This window comes from Carettochelys insculpta, chromosome 22 (assembly GCF_033958435.1).
Source record: "Carettochelys insculpta isolate YL-2023 chromosome 22, ASM3395843v1, whole genome shotgun sequence".
In the NCBI taxonomy this organism is placed as follows: Eukaryota; Metazoa; Chordata; order Testudines; family Carettochelyidae; genus Carettochelys; species Carettochelys insculpta.
In genome coordinates, this window is record NC_134158.1 from 11,382,274 (window position 1) to 11,407,286 (window position 25,013).

At 65.8% G+C, this 25,013-nt stretch overlaps 2 protein-coding genes across 5 annotated transcripts; both read right to left on the bottom strand.

Annotated features, from left to right (window-relative positions):
- Positions 1-174: 174 nt before the first annotated feature.
- On the bottom strand, positions 175-14,656 carry RGL2 (ral guanine nucleotide dissociation stimulator like 2). 4 transcript variants are annotated; one of them, XM_075016228.1, is made up of 19 exons: positions 14,460-14,651; positions 12,910-13,073; positions 10,898-10,966; positions 8,099-8,271; positions 7,512-7,574; positions 7,254-7,435; positions 7,005-7,147; positions 6,666-6,881; positions 5,878-5,981; positions 5,716-5,800; positions 4,626-4,703; positions 4,250-4,324; positions 3,633-3,665; positions 3,242-3,363; positions 2,539-2,631; positions 2,208-2,340; positions 1,799-1,882; positions 1,021-1,135; positions 175-891 (listed from the first exon to the last, which is right to left on the bottom strand). In XM_075016228.1, exons 2-19 carry the CDS (start codon positions 13,024-13,026, stop codon positions 554-556), a joined length of 2,223 nt encoding a protein of 740 aa, XP_074872329.1. In that variant the 5' UTR covers positions 13,027-13,073; positions 14,460-14,651; the 3' UTR covers positions 175-553. The 4 variants fall into 4 exon arrangements, 3 of the variants coding, with proteins under 3 accessions (XP_074872329.1, XP_074872328.1, XP_074872330.1); XM_075016227.1 differs by having other exon boundaries at positions 12,910-13,076; positions 14,460-14,650; XR_012648453.1 differs by having other exon boundaries at positions 868-891; positions 1,799-2,046; positions 12,910-13,076; positions 14,460-14,654.
- Positions 14,657-17,022: 2,366 nt separating this feature from the next.
- Positions 17,023-24,776, bottom strand: TAPBP (TAP binding protein). Its single transcript, XM_075016275.1, has 8 exons — positions 24,681-24,776; positions 24,065-24,271; positions 23,352-23,627; positions 22,052-22,396; positions 21,148-21,483; positions 20,857-20,946; positions 20,199-20,230; positions 17,023-17,613 (listed from the first exon to the last, which is right to left on the bottom strand). Exons 1-8 carry the CDS (start codon positions 24,724-24,726, stop codon positions 17,602-17,604), a joined length of 1,344 nt encoding a protein of 447 aa, XP_074872376.1. The 5' UTR covers positions 24,727-24,776; the 3' UTR covers positions 17,023-17,601.
- Between the last annotated feature and the right edge of the window lie 237 nt (positions 24,777-25,013).

A 25,013-nucleotide genomic window follows, 5' to 3' on the forward strand; every position in this document is an offset into this window, starting at 1 on the left:
CTGGCCCTGCATGGGGCCCTGGCTTGCTGATCATCATGAGCTGCTCCCATGGCTGCCTGCTCTGCCCTGCCCAGAATTTTGGCCCCTCTTTCTCCTGTGTTAATTGGCTGCTCTGTGCCAGGCAGGCATTGTCCCCTGGGGAATCACCCCCTGCACCCCCAAGGCACAGTGCTCTGCCATCTAGTGTCTTTATTGCATTAGTGTTGCAGCACAGAGGGCTGGGACACCCCCCCCCACACAGTACAGTGAGGGGAGAATCAGCTGCCTCCATGGAGCTGGGACCCTCCAGTCTTTCCGCAGTCCAAGCCTCTGAGAAGCTGCTCTCTCAGTAGGGGCACCCACTTCCAGGCTGTCCGGGGAGTTCACAGGCTGGTTGCCCTGGCCAAGTCCTGCTGGCGGGGGCAGACCATGCTCGGAGAGTGGGTTCAGGGCAGGGCAGGGTAGGTGTTACTTTCCCTGTAGGCAAACCACAGCAGTAGCTGCTGGGTGGACAGGGTGTGGGGCCTCGCCTCTGTGAAGAGGGGCTGGCAGGGCAGTTCCCATTTCAAGGCACTTAGGTCAGGGCCCTGAAGCTCATGCCAGCTGGACAGGGCTGGCAGGGCAGTTCTGGGGCAGGCCAGCTCCTGCTTCCAAGGCCTTGTGCAGCTCCAATACCCTTGCCTGGAGCCGGGGTCTTGTCTTTCCTCTGGGTGGGTTCAGGGTCAGAAGAGAGCCCTGGCAAGTTTGCGGCCAGTAGCCTTGACCTTGGGAAGGTGGCGCTGACCTCAGGCCGGCGGGAGGTGGTACTGGGGAGTGGTGGAGGCTCCCCAGGGCCCTTGGGACGCAGTACAAAGTCCAGGCTGGAGCCATTCATGGCATAGAAGATGTTGGCTGTAGTGGGGAAGGTCAGCTCTGCAGAGGGGGAAAGAGAAGGTGAGAGGGGGTCAGTGCAGAGGGTCCCTCGCCCATTCATGTGACTCTAGCTCCCCAGGGGTCTTCTGGAGACCCCCAAGCTCTGAGGCTGCCCTCTACTCTTCTCACCTTTTCCCTCAGGCAGGAGCTGCACCAGCTGGAATTGAGGGGCAGTCCCCACCTCCTGGCTGTTCTTCTCCAGCACCTTGGCAATAACAGCTGGGGTCTTGTCCTGGCTGGTCACCTACAGAAAAACAGCACCCAGCTCCCACTGTGTGGCAGCGCCCACCCCATACCCCTCCCAGGCCCTCCCCGGCACAGCACCCAGCTCCCTCTGTGTGCCAGCGCCCCACCCCATACCCCCCAGGCCGTCCCCGGCACAGCTCCTGCTGTGTGTCAGAGCCTTCCCCAGACTTCATGCACCCTCCCCTGCACAGCAGCGAGCTCCCACCATGTGCTAGATCATCCACAGACCCCCCTCCCACCCCATGTCCTCTCCTGCACAGCATACAGCTCCCTGCCTGTACCACCCACCTGCCCCACCTGTAACCCCACCTGCCCGTACGCACTGCCTGTAACCCCGCCTAACCTACAGCGTGGCACGTGCACAAACTGTTCCCATGGCAGAGGGACCAGGAACCCCCTCCCTTGGGTGGCTGTGGGACTGAGACACCCCTGACAACCTCGGTCTGGCCCATGACACTAACTTCAGCAGGAGAGGCCCCAGCAAGACAGGGCATGTTTGAGAATGGGGGCGTCTGGGCTCCCAGCCCCCTCTCCTCCTGGACCCTGCTCCCTCAGAGCCAGGACAGAACCCGGCCTCCCTGCCCCCGTACCCTCAGAGCCAGGACAGAGCCCAGGCATCCTGGCTCCCTGTGCTGGGAACACACAGGTGCTGGCTGCTCACCAGGATGCTCTTGTAGAGGCTACCGTTGTGCAGGTCCATGCGGGGCGCGGATGATGCGGCAGTCGCAGGGGGGTGGGCCAGGCTCTGGGGTGGGAGGGGCAGGGAATGCTGAGGCCACAAGAGGCGGAACGCCGGTGCCCCCGGGACATGCCCCCACCAGTAGGGCTGGGGGGCACGAGGCCCCCGGCTGAGGGGGGTGTCCCCTCAAGAGATGCATCCAGCGCTGAGACTGACGGCCACTTCGCACACTGCAGGGATGCAGAGGGGATGACTGGGGCAGGGAGGGAGGAGGGGGCAGGAGCAGGGGAGGGGGCAGGGAGGGAGGACGGGACAGGAGTTACAGACTTGGGGGACAATGTGACTAGGAGGGCAGGTGGGAAGGAAGCTGTAATTGAGGGTGTCTTCTCACCTGCTCCAGGTGAGTAAGCAGCTCTGTGGGGCCACTGGGGAGCAGCAGCAGGTCAGGGCTGCAGGTGGGGGGCCCCTCATGGGAGCTGGGCTTGTCCCAGGAGACCAAGGGGCTCCCCACGGAGCTCAGCAGCCTGTGGGTAGGGCAGGGAAGAGTGAAGGGTGGCTGCTATGTCAGCCCCATTGACTCCTGCCCTTCCAGCCCCCGAACCCCTTGTGTCCCAGACCCCGCCCTCCATGGCTAGCCGGCCCCCCCACCCCTCCAGTGTCCCAGACCCCCCCCCCCCCCCCATGGCTGCCCAGCCCTGCCTCAGAGCCCATCCTCCGCTTACTCTGCACAGTGGGTGATGATCAGGGTGGGCTTCAGGGGCCGCTGGGGGGCTGGGACTTCGCTGGGGGGTTCGATCTCACAGGAGAGGCTATGGCTGTGGGGAGGGGGGGGTTAGCACTGCATGCTGTGTGCTGCACACATGCCCATCCACAGAGCACCTACGAATCCCACACACTGCACACCTCTACACAACACCATACCCCACAACCTCAACATAGCATTCCCTGTGCAGCGCACACAGTTCCTCATCCACACCCTGCGCAGCCTGACAAAGCCCTACACCCACCCCCACACATACACCACTGCCATTACACCTCCTCAAAACCTCTACACAACACCACACCCCACAACCTCAACATAGCATTCCCTGTGCAGCGCACACAGTTCCTCATTCCTGCACAACCTGACAAAGCCCTACACCCACCCACACACATACACCACCACCACTACACCCCCTCAAAACCTCCAGTGCAACACTGCCGCCACAGCCCCAAAATCTTACACACACAACTTCCACACAACCTTACGTGCAACCACACACCACCACACACAACTCCTACTGAATCCCTTACACCCCTATGCCACACAACAGCCTCAACACTACACCTCCCCCCCCCCCACTCCCCCAGCGTGGAAACAATCCCCTGCACACAGCAGCTCCTTCCACGCAGCCCCCAGCCCTGGCGGACACCCCACCCCACTACCTCTGTGCCTCGGAGAGGGGGGCCAGGCCCTGCAGCCAGCGCTGGACAGCCAGGCTGGGCTGGATACGGTAGTTGCGGCACACGGACTGCAGGAGCCGCAGCTGGGCTAGGACCTCGAACTCCTGGGGGCAGAGAGATTACCCCAGCGGGGGGGATCATGGCCAGGAGTGGGGTGACAGCAGGGCAGAAAGCCGGGGGTGCTCTAGTGGGGGCAGCACAGACCTTGGCGGCTACACTGCGGGGCAGAGCTCACGGGGGAGGGGGGCACAGAGAGCTTGTGGGAGACCACCCGTGGGGAGCTGAGCCCGGCAGGGAGGACGCAGAGAACGACAAAGCAGAGCCCCAAGCCGGGTGACACGGGGAGCACAGTGGCCCCGGGACAGCCCCGTACCTTGCGCCGCTTCTCAAAGTTGATGTACCCGTTCTGCCAGAGAAACGAGAGGTGCTGTGAGCCCCGTCAGCGACCCTCCCGCCTGCCTGGCTCCCCAGAGCCCCGTTACCCACCGCCTCCTGCCTGGCTCCCCCCAGCCCCCTGCCACCCACTGCCTCCTGCTGGGCCCCCACCCCACTCCCCTGCCTCCTGCCTGGCTCCTCATAGCCCCCTGCCACCCACCGCCCCCTGCCTGGCCCCCCATAGCCCCCTGCCTGGCCCCCCACCCCGCTCCCCTCCCACCTGCCTGGCTCCCCACAGCCCCCTGCCACTCGCCGCCTCCTGCCTGGCCCCCACCCCGCTCCCCTCCCACCTGCCTGGCTCCCCACAGCCCCCTGCCACTCGCCGCCTCCTGCCTGGCCCCCACCCTGCTCCCCTGCCTGGGCCCCCACCCCGCTCCCATCACCCACTGCCTCCTGCCTGGCCCCCACCCCGCTCCCATCACCCACTGCCTCCTGCCTGGCCCCCACCCCGCTCCCCTGCCTGGCCCCCACAGCTCACCCAGCCCAACCGCTGGCCCTGCTCCCTAGCTAACCCCACCCCTTCTCTAACCTGGCCCCTGCCCCCCTCAGTCTCACCTTCAGCTTGTCCTTCACGGCTGCATCCAACATCACCAAGTCTCGCAGGAAGGTGCCCAGGTAGGGAACCACGCCCTGGGGGACAGGAGATGAGAGAGCAGCCGCCCCCCAAGCCCTGCACAAGTCATACTGCACAACCACCAACGGGCCCTCCAGCCCCACACACCTTGGGGGCCTGGGTCAGAGAGCCATCTTAGCTCCCCACCCCCCCAAGCCCCACTCATCCCTCGTACCCAGCACCCCCCCACATCCCACTGTGTACCATCCAGCCCAGCCCTTCGCTATTTCCCGCACACCCCCACCCCAGCCCCCATGTCCCACCTCCCCGAGAAGTGGGGAACAGGCATCAGGGCAGCCTCTCTCCTCCCCTCCTCACCACTGGGTGCTGCTCCGAGGGTCTGCGTGGCTGCCGGCGGGGAGAGAGGTCAGGGCTGGCCTGCCTGCGGGTGCCCTCCTGGAGAGGGGAGGGGAGGGAATGGGGGAACATGAGTCAGGGAGGAAAGATGGTGATTGGGGGTTGAGAGACACGGGAGTGGGAGGAGAGGGGGGCAGGGTGGGCAAAGGGACATCAGGGGCCATGGGGAGGGTGCAGGATGGGGGGCTCTGGGAGCAAGAGCACAGGGTTAAGGGCAGGTGGGGACAGGATGGGGAGTCTGGGAACCAGGAGGGCAGGATCGGGGGTGCAGGCACAGAGGGGCTGAGAACTGGAGGAGGGGGAGGTGCAGAAGCCAGTGGGACAGGATGGGGATGTGCGGGGGGGGGGGGGGGTTCAAAGGGGGTGACATGTGGTGTCCTGGGTGTAACGAGCGGAGAGCAGGCCCCAGTGACAGGTGCCTGGCCAGCGGGAGGACAAGGGGCTGTGCAGCTGGTCCCAGCCAGGGGAACAAATGCCAGAGGAGAAGGAAGGGAGATGGAGAAGAGGGGCCCAGGCGACTCTGCTTACCAGCTGGGGGACAAAGGATGGGGAGGAGCTGCTGGGGGTGGGGGGCGTGGGGCGCCAGGGGCTGGGCTAGAAGCTGCAGGACGAGGCAGAGATCAGGAGAAGCCCCCAAAACTCAGCTGTGCGGTGCTGGGGGGGGGCCAGGCCCATGGGCCAGAGAGGGCCCGTGCTGGGTTCAACGCTCAGGAACCTCCTGTGGGGCGCTGGCTGGGAATCGCTCTGGGCTGGGGAACGCGGCTGCGCTGCTCCCTAAGGAGTGGGGGTCCTGGCAGGGCTGGGCAAGGGGCTCTCCAAGGTGCCCCCCACAGAGACAGATGTGCTGGGGGCACCGAGAGATGCTGTCCCAGGAGACCAAAGGGCTGAACCCTGAGAGAGGCCCCCAAGAGAAGGGGCTGTCGCACTGCAGGGGGTCCCCCCAGGGACCGTCCGGGCCAAGTGTGGGCACGGTCTGTGACAGTGGGGCACTGGCAGTTGGGGGACGGGGCAGGGTGGGACACAGGCCCTTGGGGGGCTGGCGCCCCCTCACCTGGAATAGCAGCTGCCGACTCAGGCTGTAGTTATCCTGCTCAGAGCAGATGCTGCTGAGCTCCTCGTAGCTCTGCTGCGCATCTCTGGTGGGCGCAATGAGGGAGATGAGTGACCCCAAGATGCTGCCCCCCGATGCTCCCCCCATCCAGCCCAGCCCCACCTGGCAATCTCGTCCCAGGTCCGCTTGAGCCGGTGCACAGGGCTGGACTGCAGGGCGGAGACAATGGCATAGAGAGAGGAGAAGTTCCTCAAGGTGCGGCACTCCTGGGGGCAGAGCGGTCAGGTCACAGCCCCCCTGGGCAGCTCCAAGGCAGCTGTGGGGGGGGGCTGCTATTTGGGGGTGGGGGGGAGAGGGTCGGATCACAGCCCCCCCCCCCAGACCAACGCCAAGGCAGCTGCGGGGGGGGGCTGCTATTTGGGGGTGGGGGGGATGGAGTGGTTGGGTCACAGCCCCCTGAGACCAACACCAGGGCAGCTGTGGGGGGGGAGCTATTGGGGGGGGCACAGCAGTCAGGTCACAGCCCCCCAAGACCAATGCCAAGGCAGCTCCGGGGGGGGGGGGGGGGGGGGGGCTGCTATTGGGAGGGGTCAGAGCGGTCAGGTCGCAGCCCCCCAAGACCAACGCCAAGGCAGCTGCAGGGTGGGGGCTGCTATTGGGGGGGGCAGAGCGGTCAGGTCACAGCCCCCCAAGACCAACGCCAAGGCAGCTGCAGGGTGGGCTGGGCTGCCTGGGCGGCAGTGTCCAGTATTGGGGCCAGAGCCGGTGGGGTCATGGTCTCCCCCACCCACACTCCAGGCCAGCTCCTGCGCAGCCACAGGATGGGAGGAGGGGCTGGGGGGTGGGGACAGCTGCCGCTGGGGGCAGGGCTGAGGCCAGAGGTCACCTCACCTCCACCCTGGGGCTCTGTTCTCCCCAGCTGGTGCCGGGGGCCCCAATCCTGCGCTCACCTGGGCCACATGAACCCACTTCTCCAGGACGCGGGCCCGCTGCTGAGGGCGCAGCCCAGGCCGGGCCAGGCAGGTGCAGATCACGGCCCCGGCCAGGTGGTTGAATTGGCGCACAGTGGCACGGACGCTGGGGCAGGCCTGCTCCTGCCCCTTCTTGTCCCGCTGAGACCAGAGCGAGCCCAGGCACTGGTAGGGCACCACACGCAGGAACAGCGCCTGGGGGGCAGGGGGGAGAGCCGGGGGGCTGCAGCCCAACTCAACTGCACTGCCCCCTGCCCCGGGAACAGTGCCAGGGTCAGCACACGGGGCCCCGGGGTACAGCCCCACCCCAACACTCACCGCCTCCACCCGGGTCAGCTCAGCAGCCACGTGCTCTGCCTGGAAGGTCAGGATGTCCAGGGGGTCAGGGTCTCCTGTGGGGGTCAGACCCACCTCGGGGCCCGCACTCTCCCCCTCCTTCCATTCCTCCTCCTCCAGCTCCCCTGCAAGGGCGGGCAGCGTTAGACCTGGCCCGAGACCTGCCTCCCACCCTGCCCCCCACCTGCCCTCTCCCTGGTCTGCAGGCTGCTCCACCCCCACGCCCCTCACCTCCAGCGTTGGGCTCCCCCAGGGCCCCCCGTACGGCGAGCAGGCGTCTCTCAGCCTCGGAGCCCTGGCCCAGGGCGCGCTGCAGGCCCTGGCGCAGCCGCTCCACCAGGCCGGGCTCCAGGGCCTCCCCAAAGTCCTCAGGGTACCCATCCAGCCAGGAGCACAGCACCGATGAGAAGGCCCTGGTGGAAGATGGGGGTGAATGGGAGGCAGGGGAAGCAGGGGGACAGAGGGGAAGGAGGTGTGGGAGTAACTCACCGCTGCAGCTCAGACGTCTCTGGGGGGACAGGCCCCGACTTCAGCGCCCCAACCTCCTCCAGCCTGAGGGAGAGACAAAGTCGGGCAGCCATGGCCCCTGTGCCCCTCACCCACTCGGGGGGCCTCCATTCTGCCTCCCCCTAGGTACTGGCCCCCCCATGGCCCCTGTGCCCCTCACCCACTCCAGGGGCCTCCATTCTGCCTCCTGCTAGGTACCGGCCCCCCCATGGCCCCTGTGCCCCTCACCCACTCAGGGGGCCTCCATTCTGCCTCCTGCTAGGTACTGGGCCCCCCCCAGGGCCCCTGTGACCCTCACTCCACCCAAGGGAGCCTCCATTCTGCCTCCCCCTAGGTACTGGCCCCCCCAGGGCCCCTGTGACCCTCACTCCACCCAAGGGAGCCTCCATTCCCCCTATGCATTGCCTTGACCTCCCCCCATGGCCCAGCCCTGCCCCGTCCTCACCCTTACCCCCAGGGCCCTGTGCCCCCCCTCACCCCACCCCAAGGCCTCCATCCTACCTACCTCCGGCCCCCAGCCCTGCACCCCACCCAGGGCCCCTCCTCCCCCAGGTGCCGTGCACCCCCACCTGTCGAGCAGAAGAGCCAGCATGGCGGGGGGGCGGGTGAAGGCCCGGCAGGTGACCAGGAAGGCAGGAACATAGGCAGCGTCGCCCAGCACCTGGGCCTCCAGCAGGTGTTGAACCAGCCGGGCCAGCGACCCGGCCTTCAGCAAGCGGCACTGGGTACTGCCCCCAGGGGCCTGCAGGGAGAGTCGGTCAGCCTGCCCTGCTCCCCCGCGCCCCCCAAGTGACCACCCTGCCCCTGCCCTGGGCCTGCAGGGGGAGTCGGTCAGCCTGGCCCCTGCCCCCCCACCCCCAGTGATCACCCTGCCCCCGCCCTGGGCCTGCAGAGAGAGTCGGTCAGCCTGGCCCCCTCCCCCCGACCCTGCCCCTGCCCCCACCCCGGGCCTGCAGGGGGAGTCGGTCAGCCTGCCCTGCTCCCCCGCGCCCCCCAAGTGACCACCCTGCCCCCGCCCCGGGCCTGCAGGGAGAGTCGGTCAGCCTGGCCTGCTCCCCCGCGCCCCCCAAGTGACCACCCTGCCCCTGCCCCGGGCCTGCAGGGAGAGTCGGTCAGCCTGGCCCGCTCCCCCGCGCCCCCCAAGTGACCACCCTGCCCCCGCCCTGGGCCTGCAGGGAGAGTCGGTCAGCCTGCCCTGCTCCCCCGCGCCCCCCAAGTGACCACCCTGCCCCCGCCCTGGGCCTGCAGGGAGAGTCGGTCAGCCTGGCCTGCTCCCCCGCGCCCCCCAAGTGACCACCCTGCCCCTGCCCTGGGCCTGCAGGGGGAGTCGGTCAGCCTGGCCTGCTCCCCCGCGCCCCCCAAGTGACCACCCTGCCCCCGCCCTGGGCCTGCAGGGGGAGTCAGTCAGCCTGGCCTGCTCCCCCGCGCCCACCAAGTGACCACCCTGCCCCCGCCCTGGGCCTGCAGGGGGAGTCGGTCAGCCTGGCACCCCTGCCCCCCACCCTGCCCCCGCCCCGGGCCTGCAGGGAGAGTCGGTCAGCCTGGCCCCTGCCCCCCACCCCCAGTGATCACCCTGCCCCCGCCCTGGGCCTGCAGAGAGAGTCGGTCAGCCTGGCCCCCTCCCCCCGACCCTGCCCCTGCCCCCACCCCGGGCCTGCAGGGGGAGTCGGTCAGCCTGGCCCCCTGCCCCCCACGCTGCCCCTGCCCCTGCCCCCCGCCCCGGGCCTGCAGGGGGAGTCGGTCAGCCTGCCCTGCTCCCCCGCGCCCCCCAAGTGACCCCCTGCCCCTGCCCTGGGCCTGCAGGGGGAGTCGGTCAGCCTGCCCTGCTCCCCCGCGCCCCCCAAGTGACCACCCTGCCCCCGCCCTGGGCCTGCAGAGAGAGTCGGTCAGCCTGGCCCCCTCCCCCCGACCCTGCCCCTGCCCCCACCCCGGGCCTGCAGGGGGAGTCGGTCAGCCTGCCCTGCTCCCCCGCGCCCCCCAAGTGACCACCCTGCCCCCGCCCCGGGCCTGCAGGGAGAGTCGGTCAGCCTGGCCTGCTCCCCCGCGCCCCCCAAGTGACCACCCTGCCCCTGCCCCGGGCCTGCAGGGAGAGTCGGTCAGCCTGGCCCGCTCCCCCGCGCCCCCCAAGTGACCACCCTGCCCCCGCCCTGGGCCTGCAGGGAGAGTCGGTCAGCCTGCCCTGCTCCCCCGCGCCCCCCAAGTGACCACCCTGCCCCCGCCCTGGGCCTGCAGGGAGAGTCGGTCAGCCTGGCCTGCTCCCCCGCGCCCCCCAAGTGACCACCCTGCCCCTGCCCTGGGCCTGCAGGGGGAGTCGGTCAGCCTGGCCTGCTCCCCCGCGCCCCCCAAGTGACCACCCTGCCCCCGCCCTGGGCCTGCAGGGGGAGTCAGTCAGCCTGGCCTGCTCCCCCGCGCCCACCAAGTGACCACCCTGCCCCCGCCCTGGGCCTGCAGGGGGAGTCGGTCAGCCTGGCACCCCTGCCCCCCACCCTGCCCCCGCCCCGGGCCTGCAGGGAGAGTCGGTCAGCCTGGCCCCTGCCCCCCACCCCCAGTGATCACCCTGCCCCCGCCCTGGGCCTGCAGAGAGAGTCGGTCAGCCTGGCCCCCTCCCCCCGACCCTGCCCCTGCCCCCACCCCGGGCCTGCAGGGGGAGTCGGTCAGCCTGGCCCCCTGCCCCCCACGCTGCCCCTGCCCCTGCCCCCCGCCCCGGGCCTGCAGGGGGAGTCGGTCAGCCTGCCCTGCTCCCCCGCGCCCCCCAAGTGACCCCCTGCCCCTGCCCTGGGCCTGCAGGGGGAGTCGGTCAGCCTGCCCTGCTCCCCCGCGCCCCCCAAGTGACCCCCTGCCCCTGCCCTGGGCCTGCAGGGGGAGTCGGTCAGCCTGGCCCCTGCCCCCCACCCCCAGTGATCACCCTGCCCCTGCCCTGGGCCTGCAGAGAGAGTCGGTCAGCCTGGCCCCCTCCCCCCGACCCTGCCCCTGCCCCCACCCCGGGCCTGCAGGGGGAGTCGGTCAGCCTGGCCCCCTGCCCCCCACCCTGCCCCTGCCCCCCACCCCCAGTGATCACCCTGCCCCCGCCCTGGGCCTGCAGAGAGAGTCGGTCAGCCTGGCCCCCTCCCCCCGACCCTGCCCCTGCCCCCATCCCGGGCCTGCAGGGAGAGTCGGTCAGCCTGGCACCCCTGCCCCCCACCCTCAGAATGACCCAGCCTGGGTGTTCCCCTCTCAGTCCCACGGGAATACTTGCTCAGCCTGGCCCTCCACACCCACTACTGACCCAGGGTGGCTGCCCCTTTCCCCCTCAGTTACAGCCCCCCCAAGTACAGCTGGAGCCTGGGAAAGCCAAGGGCCCCAGGGCTGACCCAGAGCCACCTACTCACCCCTGGCGGTCGTGTAGTCACTGTGTAGATAGCCCCCTCCTCGGCCTCCTCCGTCTGGGTCACTGGGGGCTGAGGGAGAGGACGAGTTACCCCAGGTATCACACACCCCCCACTGCCCCACCCAGCTCCCAACTGCAGCCCCAGGGTCTCTGTACAGGGTCCCTGGGGGCTGAGGGAGAGGACAGGTTACCCCAGGTATCGCCCCCCCACCCCAGCTTCCAACCGCAGCCCCAGGGTCACTGTACAGGGTCACTGGGGGCTGAGGGACAGGACAGGTTACCCCAGGTATCGCCCTCCCACCCCAGCTCCCAACCGCAGCCCCAGGGTCTCTGTACACTGTACGGAGTCACCGGGGGGCTGAGGATGGGTTACCCCAGGTATCACCCTCCCCACCTCCAACCGCAGCAGGATCTGCCCCAGATGTCCCCTGCCCAGCACCTGCCCCAACTCACCTTGACAGGCAGGCAGTACCAGCGGGTCCGGGACGGCCCCCCTCCCTCTTGACACCCTGGCTCCAGGCACGCCCCCAGCCGCAGGAAAACCTTCATCACCCCACTTCCCGCAGGCAGAAGGAGCGCTAGGGGGGCATCGGGGTGTAACTGTCCCCACCCCAAGGGGCCTGGGCGGAGGGGTTCACTGGGGCTTGCTCAGCGCTCACTGGGGTGGAGCCTGAGGGAGGGAATCACCCAGCTGGGCCTCCCCCACCCTTGTCAGGCCAGTCCAGGGCTGTGGGGAGCACAGACAGGGCTAGGGGTACAGGGGGGAGGCAGAATGTGATCCAGTGAACCTCTCTAACACCCCAGCCAGGGCAGAGAGCTCCCCCTCCCCCTCAGCAACCCAGAGCCCCCCCTACACGCCTCAGGTCCGTCTGGCCCTGCTCCCCCACACTCCCCGGGTCGGCCCGTCTGGCCCTGCTCCCCCACACTCCCCGGGTCGGCCCGTCTGGCCCTGCTCCCCCACACTCCCCGGGTCGGCCTGTCTGGCCCTGCTCCCCCACACTCCCCGGGTCGGTCCGTCTGGCCCTGCTCCCCCACACTCCCCACTCTCTGGCTCGCTGTCCTAGTTTCTCTCTGTCTCCCCTGCTACTTCCGCCTCCTCTGTCTGCTCCAGCTCCTCCCCTCCCGCCCTGCCCCACAGGCACTTCCCCAAACCTGCCTGTCAAGCCCAGCAGATGTCAGGCCACCCGCCCTGCCCCCAGTGTTTTTGGGCTGGGGTGCCTCCCCTCTGGCACCCACCAGCGCCCAGGGAGCAAGGGAGGGGCAGCTCGGGGCCACGGGGAGTTTGGGACAAGAAGTGAACATGCACCACAGCCCACTGCCCCCACGAACAGTCCCAACACTGACACCCCCAGACAGTGCCCCACACCCACCCAGCTGTAACCGCACTCCAGAGCACACTGCACAACTGCTAGGAAAGCCAAAACAACCACACAAGCTCTGAGCCAGCCACACCTCCACAACCAACATCATGCTGGGACCCCTCAACAACCCCCACAACAGACAGCTCCACAAACCCACACAAGCGACCCAGATGTGACCTGCACCACACACACGCAGCAGCAACACAGCTGCACACAGCATGTACCACCTGAGCAAGGGTGTAACACTATACCAGACAGCTCCACACACACTCACAGCTCTGACTTTGCATACACAACCTGACAACACAGAGCTGCACACGAGGGTGTGACAATCCTCTGTGCCTCACAAAACACATAGCTCCACAAACCCACATGGGTATGACCCTGTCACGGAGCTCCACAGCAACCCCCCAGGCCTGTTCACCACACACACCCACAATGGTGTGACCATAACACAGCTACCTTCTCACACCTGCGTGACCCAGCACCACAAAGAACCTCGCCCCCAAACCGCACATGGCCTCACTGCTGCCACAATGCCAGAGCTAACCATACCACACCCCCAAGAACCCCCACAGTGAACCCCTCTCTGGGGTCCCTCCCTCCGGTGCCCACTACTCACCCCCAGAACCATCCCACCTGTCCCCCTCACCTGTGGCTGTGGGGGCTGAGGGGACCAGCTCCGGTAGGCGCTCAGAGTGACCCCCTGCTCTTCCCCCAGCTCCAGCCGGGTCCCCTCCAGCAGGTGGCGCAGAGAGCGGGGCAGCATGGGGGACACTGCAGAGAGGGGGGCGGCTCAGCCCCACAGGGGAGTCTCTGCTGCCAAGAGAGTGGTGTCAGGTGAGGTCCCCGATTAAGACAGAGAGCAAGGCAGGACACAGCAGGAAAATCAGGGCTGGGGCAGGACCAGGAAATAACCTGGGGGGGGGAGAGCTCGGTCCCCTCCCTCCCTGTGCCTCTCTGCTCCTCACTTCCTGCTGCTACACCCCCACACCCATTGCACCCCCACACTCCCCAACACACTCCCTGCATCCCCATCTCCCCACTTTCTCCTGCTTCTCACCCATTGCAACCCCATGCTCCCCAATGCACTCCCTACACACCCATCTCCCCACTTCCTGCTGCTTCACCCCTCACCCATTGCACCCCCATGCTCCCCAACGCACTCCCTGCACCCCCATCTCCCCACTTCCTGCTGCTTCACCCCTCACCCATTGCACCCCCATGCTCCCCAATGCACTCCCTACACACCCATCTCCCCACTTCCTGCTGCTTCTCCCTAACACCCTTTGCATCCCCATGCTCCCCAGCACACTCCCTGCACCCCCATCTCCCCACTTCCTCCTGCTTCTCACCCATTGCACCCCCATGCTCCCCAGCACACTCCCTGCACCTCATCTCCCCACTTCCTCCTGCTTCTCCCTAACACCCTTTGCATCCCCATGCTCCCCAACACACTCCCTGCACCCCCATCTCCCCACTTCCTCCTGCTTCTCACCCATTGCACCCCCATGCTCACCAACGCACTCCCTGCATCCCCATCTCCCCACTTCCTGCTGCTTCTCACCCATTGCACCCCCATGCTCCCCAATGCACTCCCTACACACCCATCTCCCCACTTCCTCCTGCTTCTCACCCATTGCACCCCCACGCTCCCCAACACACTCCCTGCACCCCCATCTCCCCACTTCCTGCTGCTTCTCCCCTCACCCATTGCACCCCCATGCTCCCCAGCACACTCCCTGCACCCCCATCTCCCCACTTCCTCCTGCTTCTCCCCTCACCCATTGCAAGCCCATGCTCCCCAACGCACTCCCTGCACCCCCCATCTCCCCACTTCCTGCTGCTTCTCCCCTCACCCATTGCACCCCCATGCTCCCCAACGCACTCCCTGCACCCCCATCTCTCCACTTCCTGCTGCTTCACCCCTCACCCATTGCACCCCCATGCTCCCCAACACACTCCCTGCACCCCCATCTCCCCACTTCCTGCTGCTTCTCCCCTCACCCATTGCATCCCACGCTCCCCGGCACACTCCCTGCACCCCTCCTTACACCTCATATTCCACACTGCACCACCTGCTCCCCACTCCCACATTCCGCACTGCACCCCTCCCCCCGGTGCCCCCTTTACGCACTGCCGAACACACCCCCTGCACCTCTCCTCACGCCCCCACCCTCGGTCCCCCCAGTGCACGCCCACCTGGGTGCCAGGCTGGTGGTGACACGTCTCTTCTCCCGTCTGCTCACCCCGGTCCCTGCGGCGCCTGGGGCCAGGCTAGGAGCTTGGGGCGGGGCTGGCCAGAAACTTCGGAGCCGGACCCGTCCTAGGGACAGAGCCCAGGGCCAGGTAGAAAGAAAACCCGGAGGGGAACCCAGAGTGCGAGGGAATGGTGGCAGGAAAGAAAGTGCGGAGGTGGAGCTCGTGAGGGGCATGGGGGCAGGAAAGAAAGCCTGGAACTGGAGTTACGGAAAGGCACGGAATGGGGGCAGGAAGGAAAGCTCAGATCTGGAGCTGGAGCGGGAGGAATGGGGCCAGGAAAGAAAGCCTGGCGCTGGAGCCAGCAGAGAGGCACAAAACATGGAGCCGTATCAACCTGGGAATGGCTCCAGACGCCCAGAGCAGAGCTGGCAGGGAGTCACAAAACATGAGGTGGCGCTTCGGGGCGGATCGGAGCCAGAGATGGACAGCCCATCACCAAGCCTACTGAGATGGAAATCCTGGCGTGGACTTCCCCTGGAAAGCCAAAGCCCAAAGAGGAGGCTGAGGACTCAGGAGAATTAAAGCTCCAGCAGGCCAGATCCCCACAAGAACAGAGGCCCAGAACCCGGGACCAACATGCCATGGTGCTGTGTTCCATGCCTGCACGTTCCCCCTCTCCTGGGCTTCACACCCACGTGGCCAGTTCTCATCTTCCACGCCCCGCAGGCTCCAGGGTGCTCCTTGCCCCAGCAGTGCCGTCCGTATTAGATACGGCCCTTCCCCGGGGAATCCAGATCCATATTTCCTAGCTCTCCAGCCTGTATATTTTCTCCCAACCACACGGTCCTAGCCAACGAACCAGGCTGTATATATACTGCACTCTGCGCGCGCACGCGCACACACCCAGACCGTATACATACTACTCTCTGCGCGCGCGCGCGCACACACACTCTACCACCACCCCCCGGCTGTGTATATACTACTCTCTGCGCACACGCACACCCAGACCCAGGCTGCATATATACTACTCTCTGCCCGCACACACACACAAAACCAGGCTGTGCGTGTGTGTGTATGTATATATGTGTATATATATATATATGTATATATATACACACACACACACACACTACTGTGCACATGCACGCACGTGCGCACGCACACACACGCACACAGTCTGTATATATACTACTCTCTGTGCACGCACACCCACCCACCCCAACCTGTATATATACTACACTGCGCGCATGCATGCACACCCCCCTGGCTGTATATATATACACTACAGTCTGTGCATGCACGCACCCCCCCCCCAGGCTGTATATATACTACACTCTGCGCGAGCGCACACACACACACACAGAGAAGCTGTACATACATACACACACACACACACACACACACACTACACTCTGCACACGTGCACACCCCCCCCCAGGCTGTAGATATACTACACTCTGTGCGCACACACACCCACACACCTCCACCCCCAGGATGTATATATACTACACTTTGCACATGCGTACACGCGCACGCCCCCCCGCAGGCTGTATATATACTACACACTGCGCACGCACACACCCACCAAGCTGTATATATACTATACTATGCATGCACATACGCACACATTCACACACACACACACACCAGGCTGTATATATACTACACTGCATGCGCACGCGTGCACACACACCACATTTGTGTATCTTCTCCCTCCTGTCAGGACCACTGATCTATACAGCCACACCCCATCCAGTTCCGTTTTCTCCTATCCATACAATCCCTCTTCCTCTCAGGATCCGGAGCCCTTTCCAGCTCTCCCTTCTGCAAATTCTCCCCTACCCAGGTTCGTGTTTCCGAGCTCTCCAGTCCATATTTTCCCTCCTCCACTGGGTTTGGGGGAATCTCTGGACTCTTCTTCTCCCTCCCCAGAGGGGAGGAAGCCAAACAATAGGGCCGTCTTCCTGTGCCCTCTGGGCAGGAAGCCACACCTTCCACACGCCCCCACTGTCCTCTCCAGGGCCAACTGGGGTTTGATCCCAGGGTGGGCAGAACTAGGACTGCTGGGGAGGGGGGGTGGAATAGCTCAATGGTTTGAGCACTGGACTGCTAAATGCAGGGTTGGCAAGTTTGCTCCTTCAGGAGGCCATTCAGGGATCTGGAGCAAATAGATGGCAATAGGCCTCCTGAGGAAGACAAGGGACTGGATCTGATGACCTCTGAAGGTCCCTTCCAACTCCATGAAAGAGATATATCTCCTTATTGTAAGAGCAGAGAAAGAAAAGCCAGAACATTCAGGCCCCCCAACACAAGGGGGATACAGGAACAACCCCAGGTAATGAGGATGGAGGGAGGGGCCTTGTCTCCTTGAGCTGTGAGACTCCTGGCCACAGCATGATGACCCCAGGAAAGTCTGCCCAGTGTCTGACCCACCCCCACTGGCCTGGGTTAGGAGGGTCAAAGGGCAGGGAGGATTCCTGCTGAGGCAGAAGGTGGGGACAGTGGGCCCAGTTTGGGTTGGTGGCTCTCGGGTGGTGAGAGATGACAACTCCCAGGCAGGAGATTAGGGTATCACACAAGTTTTATTTCTGGGGCTGAAGCTCCCACACCACAATGCAGAGCATCAGCAGCCCCCCCACCATACACAGAACAGGACACTTGCCTAGCCCTGGGGGGAGGCAGGTAGGGTGCCCAGGGAGGGAGCCCACAGCAGGGGAAAGGGCACCACAGATAGAGCTGGCTAAGAGTGGGTGCGCAGGGACCCCAGAAGTGGGAAAAGGAGGCAAACAGTTGGGTGATGGGGGGCACAGGCCTGGGAGAAGTGGGAAGGATCTCAGCAGTGGGAGGGTGGGAGGGAAAGGTCCAGGAAGTGAGTGCTGCAGGAAAACAGACCAAGAGGGAGTAAGGGGGCAGCAGGGGAGGTGGGTGCTATGAGGAGAGCAGCCGTGGAGGCAGACACAGGGTGGGACAGGGTTAGGGTCAAATCCCGGCAGCGCTGGTGGTGCAGGAAAGGCATGCTGGAGAGCATAACCCTTCACTGCCCATTCAGCCCCACAACTCTGGTTCCTGTCCCAGGGATCACAGTCTTCTCTGGAGAGTCACAGATCAGGCCCCAAAACTTCTCAGCTTCCCAGGGCACATCTCACTCAGCTTTCTGTGTGGAGAAGAGTGTCAGGTAGGAATTGTACCAGGAACTCTGAGGGGGGATTGCAGGGAGGGGTAGGTGCTGCACCAGGTGTGACTGAGTACCCATTTACTGCAGCCCCAGTCTCTCCCAGCAGGGGGCGCTGTGCTCGGTGAGCGCCCATTTACTGCAGCCCCAGTCTCTCCCAGCAGGGGGCGCTGTGCTCGGTGAGCTCCCATTTACTGCAGCCCCACTCTCTCCCAACAGGAGGCGCTGTGCTCGGTGAGCTCCCATTTACTGCAGCCCCACTCTCTCCCAACAGGAGGCGCTGTGCTCGGTGAGCTCCCATTTACTGCAGCCCCACTCTCTCCCAACAGGAGGCGCTGTGCTCGGTGAGCTCCCATTTACTGCAGCCCCAGTCTCTCCCAGCAGGGGGCGCTGTGCTGGGTGAGCGCCCAGTTACTGCAGCCCCAGTCTCTCCCAGCAGGAGGCGCTGTGCTCGGTGAGCTCCCATTTACTGCAGCCCCAGCCTCTCCCAGCAGGAGGCGCTGTGCTCGGTGAGCTCCCATTTACTGCAGCCCCAGTCTCTCCCAGCAGGGGGCGCTGTGCTCGGTGAGCTCCCATTTACTGCAGCCCCAGTCTCTCCCAGCAGGGGGCGCTGTGCTCGGTGAGCTCCCATTTACTGCAGCCCCACTCTCTCCCAACAGGAGGCGCTGTGCTCGGTGAGCTCCCATTTACTGCAGCCCCACTCTCTCCCAGCAGGGGGCGCTGTGCTGGGCGAGCTCCCATTTACTGCAGCCCCAGTCTCTCCCAGCAGGGGGCGCTGTGCTCGGTGAGCGCCCATTTACTGCAGCCCCAGTCTCTCCCAGCAGGGGCGCTGTGCTGGGTGAGCGCCCAGTTACTGCAGCCCCAGTCTCTCCCAGCAGGGGGCGCTGTGCTGGGTGAGCGCCCATTTACTGCAGCCCCAGTCTCTCCCAGCAGGGGGCGCTGTGCTGGGTGAGCGCCCATTTACTGCAGCCCCAGTCTCTCCCAGCAGGGGGCGCTGTGCTCGGTGAGCGCCCATTTACTGCAGCCCCAGTCTCTCCCAGCAGGGGGCGCTGTGCTGGGCGAGCGCCCATTTACTGCAGCCCCAGTCTCTCCCAGCAGGGGGCGCTGTGCTGGGCGAGCTCCCATTTACTGCAGCCCCAGTCTCTCCCAGCAGGAGGCGCTGTGCTCGGTGAGCGCCCATTTACTGCAGCCCCAGTCTCTCCCAGCAGGGGGCGCTGTGCTCGGTGAGCTCCCATTTACTGCAGCCCCAGTCTCTCCCAGCAGGGGGCGCTGTGCTGGGCGAGCTCCCATTTACTGCAGCCCCAGTCTCTCCCAGCAGGGGGCGCTGTGCTGGGTGAGCCCACATCTACTGCAGCCCCAGTCTCTCCCAGCAGGGGGCGCTGTGCTGGGTGAGCCCACATCTACTCCAGCCCCAGTCTCTCCCAGCAGGGGGCGCTGTGCTCGGTGAGCGCCCATTTACTGCAGCCCCACTCTCTCCCAGCAGGAGGCGCTGTGCTCGGTGAGCTCCCATTTACTGCAGCCCCAGTCTCTCCCAGCAGGAGGCGCTGTGCTCGGTGAGCGCCCATTTACTGCAGCCCCAGTCTCTCCCAGCAGGGGGCGCTGTGCTCGGTGAGCTCCCATTTACTGCAGCCCCAGTCTCTCCCAGCAGGGGGCGCTGTGCTGGGCGAGCTCCCATTTACTGCAGCCCCAGTCTCTCCCAGCAGGAGGCGCTGTGCTGGGCGAGCTCCCATTTACTGCAGCCCCAGTCTCTCCCAGCAGGGGGCGCTGTGCTGGGCGAGCTCCCATTTACTGCAGCCCCAGTCTCTCCCAGCAGGGGGCGCTGTGCTGGGTGAGCCCACATCTACTCCAGCCCCAGTCTCTCCCAGCAGGAGGCGCTGTGCTGGGCGAGCTCCCATTTACTCCAGCCCCACTCTCTCCCAGCAGGAGGCGCTGTGCTCGGTGAGCTCCCATTTACTGCAGCCCCAGTCTCTCCCAGCAAGAGGCGCTGTGCTCGGTGAGCGCCCATTTACTGCAGTCCCAGTCTCTCCCAGCAGGGGGCGCTGTGCTGGGCGAGCTCCCATTTACTGCAGCCCCAGTCTCTCCCAGCAGGGGGCGCTGTGCTCGGTGAGCTCCCATTTACTGCAGCCCCAGTCTCTCCCAGCAAGAGGCGCTGTGCTCGGTGAGCGCCCATTTACTGCAGCCCCAGTCTCTCCCAGCAGGGGGCGCTGTGCTGGGTGAGCCCACATCTACTGCAGCCCCAGTCTCTCCCAGCAGGGGGCGCTGTGCTGGGCGAGCTCCCATTTACTGCAGCCCCAGTCTCTCCCAGCAGGGGGCGCTGTGCTGGGTGAGCCCACATCTACTGCAGCCCCAGTCTCTCCCAGCAGGAGGCGCTGTGCTGGGCGAGCCCACATCTACTCCAGCCCCAGTCTCTCCCAGCAGGGGGCGCTGTGCTGGGCGAGCTCCCATTTACTGCAGCCCCAGTCTCTCCCAGCAGGGGGCGCTGTGCTGGGCGAGCTCCCATTTACTGCAGCCCCAGTCTCTCCCAGCAGGGGGCGCTGTGCCAGCTGGTGGGACAAGGGGGTAATTACCTTGGTTTTCTCATTGGCACCAGAGGGACAGACTGAAAAGGAAGCGAGACAGAGGCATGAGTGGGCACGGCAGGCAGGAATGCAGATGGCATTTAGCCCTGTCCATGAGGTTAGGGGGTGTAGGCAGTGAGGGGAGCAGGGCCTGTGCAGGTCTGGTGGTGAGTGGGGGGAGATGAAGGAAGGTGTGAGCTAGCTGGGGGGTTCCTGGGGGTTGTGGTGGACATAGGGAGGTTGCTGCAGAGAAGGCTCGATGACGGGGGTACAGTGGCATGAGGGCTCAGGTCTGCATGGGAGGCAGAGCAGCATTGACCCTTCTATCAGAGGGGTGGGATGTATATGGGGGATGAAGAGGGCAGGGCTAGCACAGGGCACACTCTTGTTTCCGGAGGGGCAGGGTGTGTGTGTGGGGCAGTGGGGAAGTGGTCACATGGGGGGTGTACAAGGGATAGCAGAGGAGGGGCACCATGGGGGCACACACCCTTATTTCCAAGGGTGGGGGGGGTGGAGTGTGTAGAAGGGTGGCAGGGAAGGGGCAACACAGGGTGCATGCAGCACAGCCACAGAGGGGCAATGCAGGGGGCACATCTCGTTTCTGAGTAGGTCGGGGTGGGATGTATGGGAGATGGTGGGGGAGAGGCGACTGGCGGGGGACACACACCCTTGTTTCCGAGGAGGCGGAAGAGCCCATAGAGCAGGAACGCAGCCAGGAACATCCCAATGGCATCCTCCAGAGAAGGGCCAGTGGCACCTGGAGCAAGGGAGGCGTGTAAGACTGAGACACCCGCTGCCCCATCATCCCCTAGCACCCCTCCCACACCAGACCCCTGCATTACCCCTCCTCCTCGCCCTCCCTCCGCTTTTCCCCCTGCCCTGTCTCCCCTCCATCCCCCCACTTCATTCCCACCCCACCCCACCCCCCCGAGCTCGCATCCCTGCACTGCATTCCCACCTGCCACGTGGAGCTGGACACTCTTTCGGACAGGCGTGGCCAGGGCCACGTGGGTCACATGGCAGCTGTAGGCGGCTCCGTGGTCACCGGGCTGGACGGGTGCCAGGCGGGCAAAGCTGCTCAGGCTATAGGTGCCATCAGGGCCACGCCGGTGCCCTGACTCCCAGGTCTCAGTCACATACTCCAGGAGGGCATCACGCGCCCCGTCTGGGCCCCGGCGCAGCCAGCTCACTGCCGCATCCAACGGGAAATAGCCAGAGATCTCACAGGCCAGCTCAGCCGGCGACCCGGGGCTCACCAACAGGGGGTCAGGGTGCAGCATCACCACCGGGGGCTCTGGGGGGAAAGCGTTTTAGAGAATGGGCCCTACGGGACTGTACAAACCAGCCTAGCACCCCTCCTCTCCTGGGAGGCACAGGCAGGGGATCGGCATGCAACGTCACCACCGGGGGCTCTGGGGACAGAGCAGGTTGGATACTGGAACTATACAAGCCTGCGCAGACCACACCAGCCTCTCTCCTCCCGTGGGTCAGAGGGTTGGGATGCAGGGTCATCCGTGTGGGGGATCAGAGGGCCACGTGAGTTACCTCAGGGGGAGAGAGGCTGGAGTAGGATGTATGGGGTACTGCAGGAGGCAGGAGGGATTAACACTCAGTCCCACACAGCCCTGTATAGCCCAGCTCAGCATCCCCAAAATCAGAATTCTAGTGGGTCTCAGGACTCCTCCAAATCAGGCAGTAAGTCCTGGGGTTCATAGCCCAGGCCCAGGCCCAGCCCCCGCCCAGAATGAGTCGTGTAATTAGCCTGGGGGAGAGGGGAAGAGACCAGTGGGGCACAGAGCATCTCATAGCCCTGTGTCCCAGACTGGGAGCAGAGGCGGGTGCTCAGGGCCCCCCAGACTCACCCATGACTCGCAGCTCCAGGGCCTGCTGGGCGTGGAGATGGGGCAGGTAGATGGTGCAGATGTAGGTGCCTTCATGCTGCACTCCAACCTGGTGCAGCCGCAGGGAGACGTTGGTATCTGCACCCGCCCTGCCCTGCTCCAGGAATAGCTGTGCCCCCTCCTCGGCCACGTGGGCCCGGCCTGACGTGCCATCGTAGGCCAGCACCACGCGCCCAGCACCCCGGTACTGGTAGCGCCACTCCACTGAGAAGGGGCCGGGTGGTGCTGTGAACCCGCAGTCCAGCAGCACATCACGGCCCAGGCGAGAGCTCAGGTGCGGGGTGTGGGAGAACACAGACAGCACGGCTGGGGAGAGAGACGGGGGGGGGGGTCATGGCTGAGAGCTACAGGGACAGTGCCCCGGGGGGGGGGGGGATAGTGTTGTGAGCGCCATGGGAGCAGTGCCACCGGGAGGACATAGATAATGCTGCAGGGGAGGGCTGTGAGCGCCGTGGGGCAGTGCCATGGTGGGGAATCTCTGAGCGCCATGGGGCCGTGCCATGGGGGGGGGGGATCTGTGAGCGCCATGGGGCAGTGGTATGGGGGGGATCTGTGAGCGCCATGGGGCAGTGCCATTGGGGGGGGATCTGTGAGCGCCATGGGGCAGTGGTATGGGGGGATCTGTGAGCACCATGGGGGAGTGCCATGGGGGGGAATCCCTGAGCGCCATGGGGCAGTGGTATGGGGGGGATCTGTGAGCGCCATGGGGCAGTGCCATTGGGGGGGGATCTGTGAGCGCCATGGGGCAGTGCCATGGTGGGGGGAAATCTGTGAGCGCCATGGGGCAGTGCCATGGGGGGGGGAATCTGTGAGCGCCATGGGGCAGTGCCATGGGGGGGGAATCTGTGAGCGCCATGGGGGAGTGCCATGGGGGGGGGAAATCTGTGAGCGCCATGGGGGAGTGCCATGGGGGGGAATCTCTGAGCGCCATGGGGCAGTGGTATGGGGGGGATCTGTGAGCGCCATGGGGCAGTGCCATTGGGGGGGGATCTGTGAGCGCCATGGGGCAGTGCCATGGGGGGGGGGGAAATCTGTGAGCGCCATGGGGCAGTGCCATGGGGGGGGGAAATCTGTGAGCGCCATGGGGCAGTGAAATCTGTGAGTGCCATGGGGCAGTGCCTTGGGAGGTGGTGCTGTGAGCACCACATCGACAGTGCCCTGCAGGAGTAGCGCTGTAAACACCGTGGCAGGGCTCTGAGGGGAGACGGGTCCCCACAGCAGGGTTGTGAGGGGAAGCTGCTCCCATGGATCCCCCAATTACCTGTTGCCATAGTGACTGCTGGTTGCTGGGACACGGCCTCCTTGTCAGCCTTGAGGACAGTGCTGGTGCCATAGCCCTGGGCCGGGGCCTGGATGCTGCTGATGAACCAGGGGCCTCCAAGGCCCAGGGGGCTGCGGTGCTCAGGGGTGAGGCCGGCTGCCCAGGGCACGTGGGCCTCCTGCGGCACGTAGGCATTGATCTCGCAGGATGGCAGCTCCCCCTTCTTGGGGCCCCCCTCTGCTGGAAGGGGGATGCGGTGCAGGGCCCCTGCAGGATCTAGGGGTAGAGAGACACATGGACACCCCAGTGCCCACCCTGTACATGCCCAGACGTGTACATGGCCTCCCTGGACCCCAGGAGATGGACCAGCCAAGGCAGTGGGGGGTGCACTTGGGAACAATGGGGAAGGAAGGGCGGGGAGATACTAGTAGTGGGTCAGGGGTAACACTGGCAGATGGGATGTAGGAATAGCTAGGGGGTATGGCCCCCAGGGCGGGGGAGTGGCCCAGGGCGGGGGAGTGGCATGCAGATAGGATGTAGGAATAGCCTGGGGGGGGGGGGCCAGGAGCAGACAACGGGGAGAGCTGGCTCCAGAGGTGCAGGGTGAGGGAGCACGGAGGGGCATGGGGTGTGGATGGGATGTAGGAACAGCCCTGGGGGGCAGGAGCAGACAATGGGGGGGCTGGCTCCAGAGGCGCAGGGTGTGGACATACCTGTGATATCGAAGACCATGCCTGGCTCCAGGTCATGGGGCACCTTGTGCTCCATCTCAGGGTGCCCCACTCTTGTCGCCCGCAACAGCAGTAGCGCCTGGCGCTGGGTCACGGAACTGGGCATCACCCCCACACCCCTCCCGGCCTCCTCCACGAACCAGCAGCTCAGCTGAGAGTGCCCTGCGGCAGCCAGGCACACAGCCAACCCTGGAGTCCAGGGGTGGGGGTTAGGGGGGTCGGGAGATAGCGGGGGTCACGCAGAACTGGGGGGTGGCCCTGCCGCAGCCAGGCACACAGCCAACCCTTGCGTCCGGGGAGGGTGGGTGAGTGGGGCTCCCTGAGATCCTCGAGACACACCTCTCCCCAAAGATGCCCCTTACCCCCCGCCACCAATAACCAGCACACGCCTCCCCGTCCCTCCCGCGCCCCGCCTGCCCTGCACCGCGCGGGGTCCCAGCCCCCCAGGGCCACAAGTCAGCTGCGGGTCCGAGGCCAGCCCCGGCCAAGAGCCGCGCCGCGGGGCGGGGGCCTTGGGATGCCCTGCGGCCCGACGGGCAGAGCCGGGGGCGGAGGACAGGCGGACAGCCCTGGGGGCGCGCCGCGGCCCCCCACTCACCGGGCAGGAGCAGGGCCAGGGCCGGCAGGGGGGCGAGCAGGGCCATGGCGCGGGGCGAGCTGGGGCTGGAAATACCCGCGCGGCTTTCGCTTTCGCTTTCGCTGGGCAGACATCCCCGCCCCCCGCTAGAGCCCCGCCCCTGCCCCCCCCATGCAGCCCCCCGCTAGAGCCCCGCCCCTGCTCCCCATGCAGCCCCCCACCGCATGCAGCCCGTCTGCACCTCGCGCCCAGACTCGTGCCGCCCCCTGCCTTCGGCTCCCTCGGTCCTGCTCCTCCCCTGCACCCCCCAGCACCCTGACCCCTCCTCCCGCAGGACGCTGAGCCAGCCTCTCA

Bases quoted from the DNA above. Each gene is read 5' to 3' on its own strand.
- RGL2 (XM_075016228.1), bottom strand. From the start codon at position 13,026: ATGCTGCCCCGCTCTCTGCGCCACCTGCTGGAGGGGACCCGGCTGGAG. The intron at 10,967-12,909 runs GTGAGGGGGACA...CCTCTCCCTCAG, and splicing joins CTCAGCCCCCACAGCCACAG to CCCCCAGTGACCCAGACGGA. The intron at 5,982-6,665 runs GTGAGCGCAGGA...CTCTGCCCCCAG, and splicing joins AGTGGGTTCATGTGGCCCAG to GAGTGCCGCACCTTGAGGAA.
- TAPBP (XM_075016275.1), bottom strand. From the start codon at position 24,726: ATGGCCCTGCTCGCCCCCCTGCCGGCCCTGGCCCTGCTCCTGCCCG. The intron at 21,484-22,051 runs GTGAGTCTGGGG...CTTTCCCCCCAG, and splicing joins CCTGGAGCTGCGAGTCATGG to AGCCCCCGGTGGTGATGCTG. The intron at 20,947-21,147 runs GTGGGAATGCAG...CCCTTGCTCCAG, and splicing joins TGTCCAGCTCCACGTGGCAG to GTGCCACTGGCCCTTCTCTG.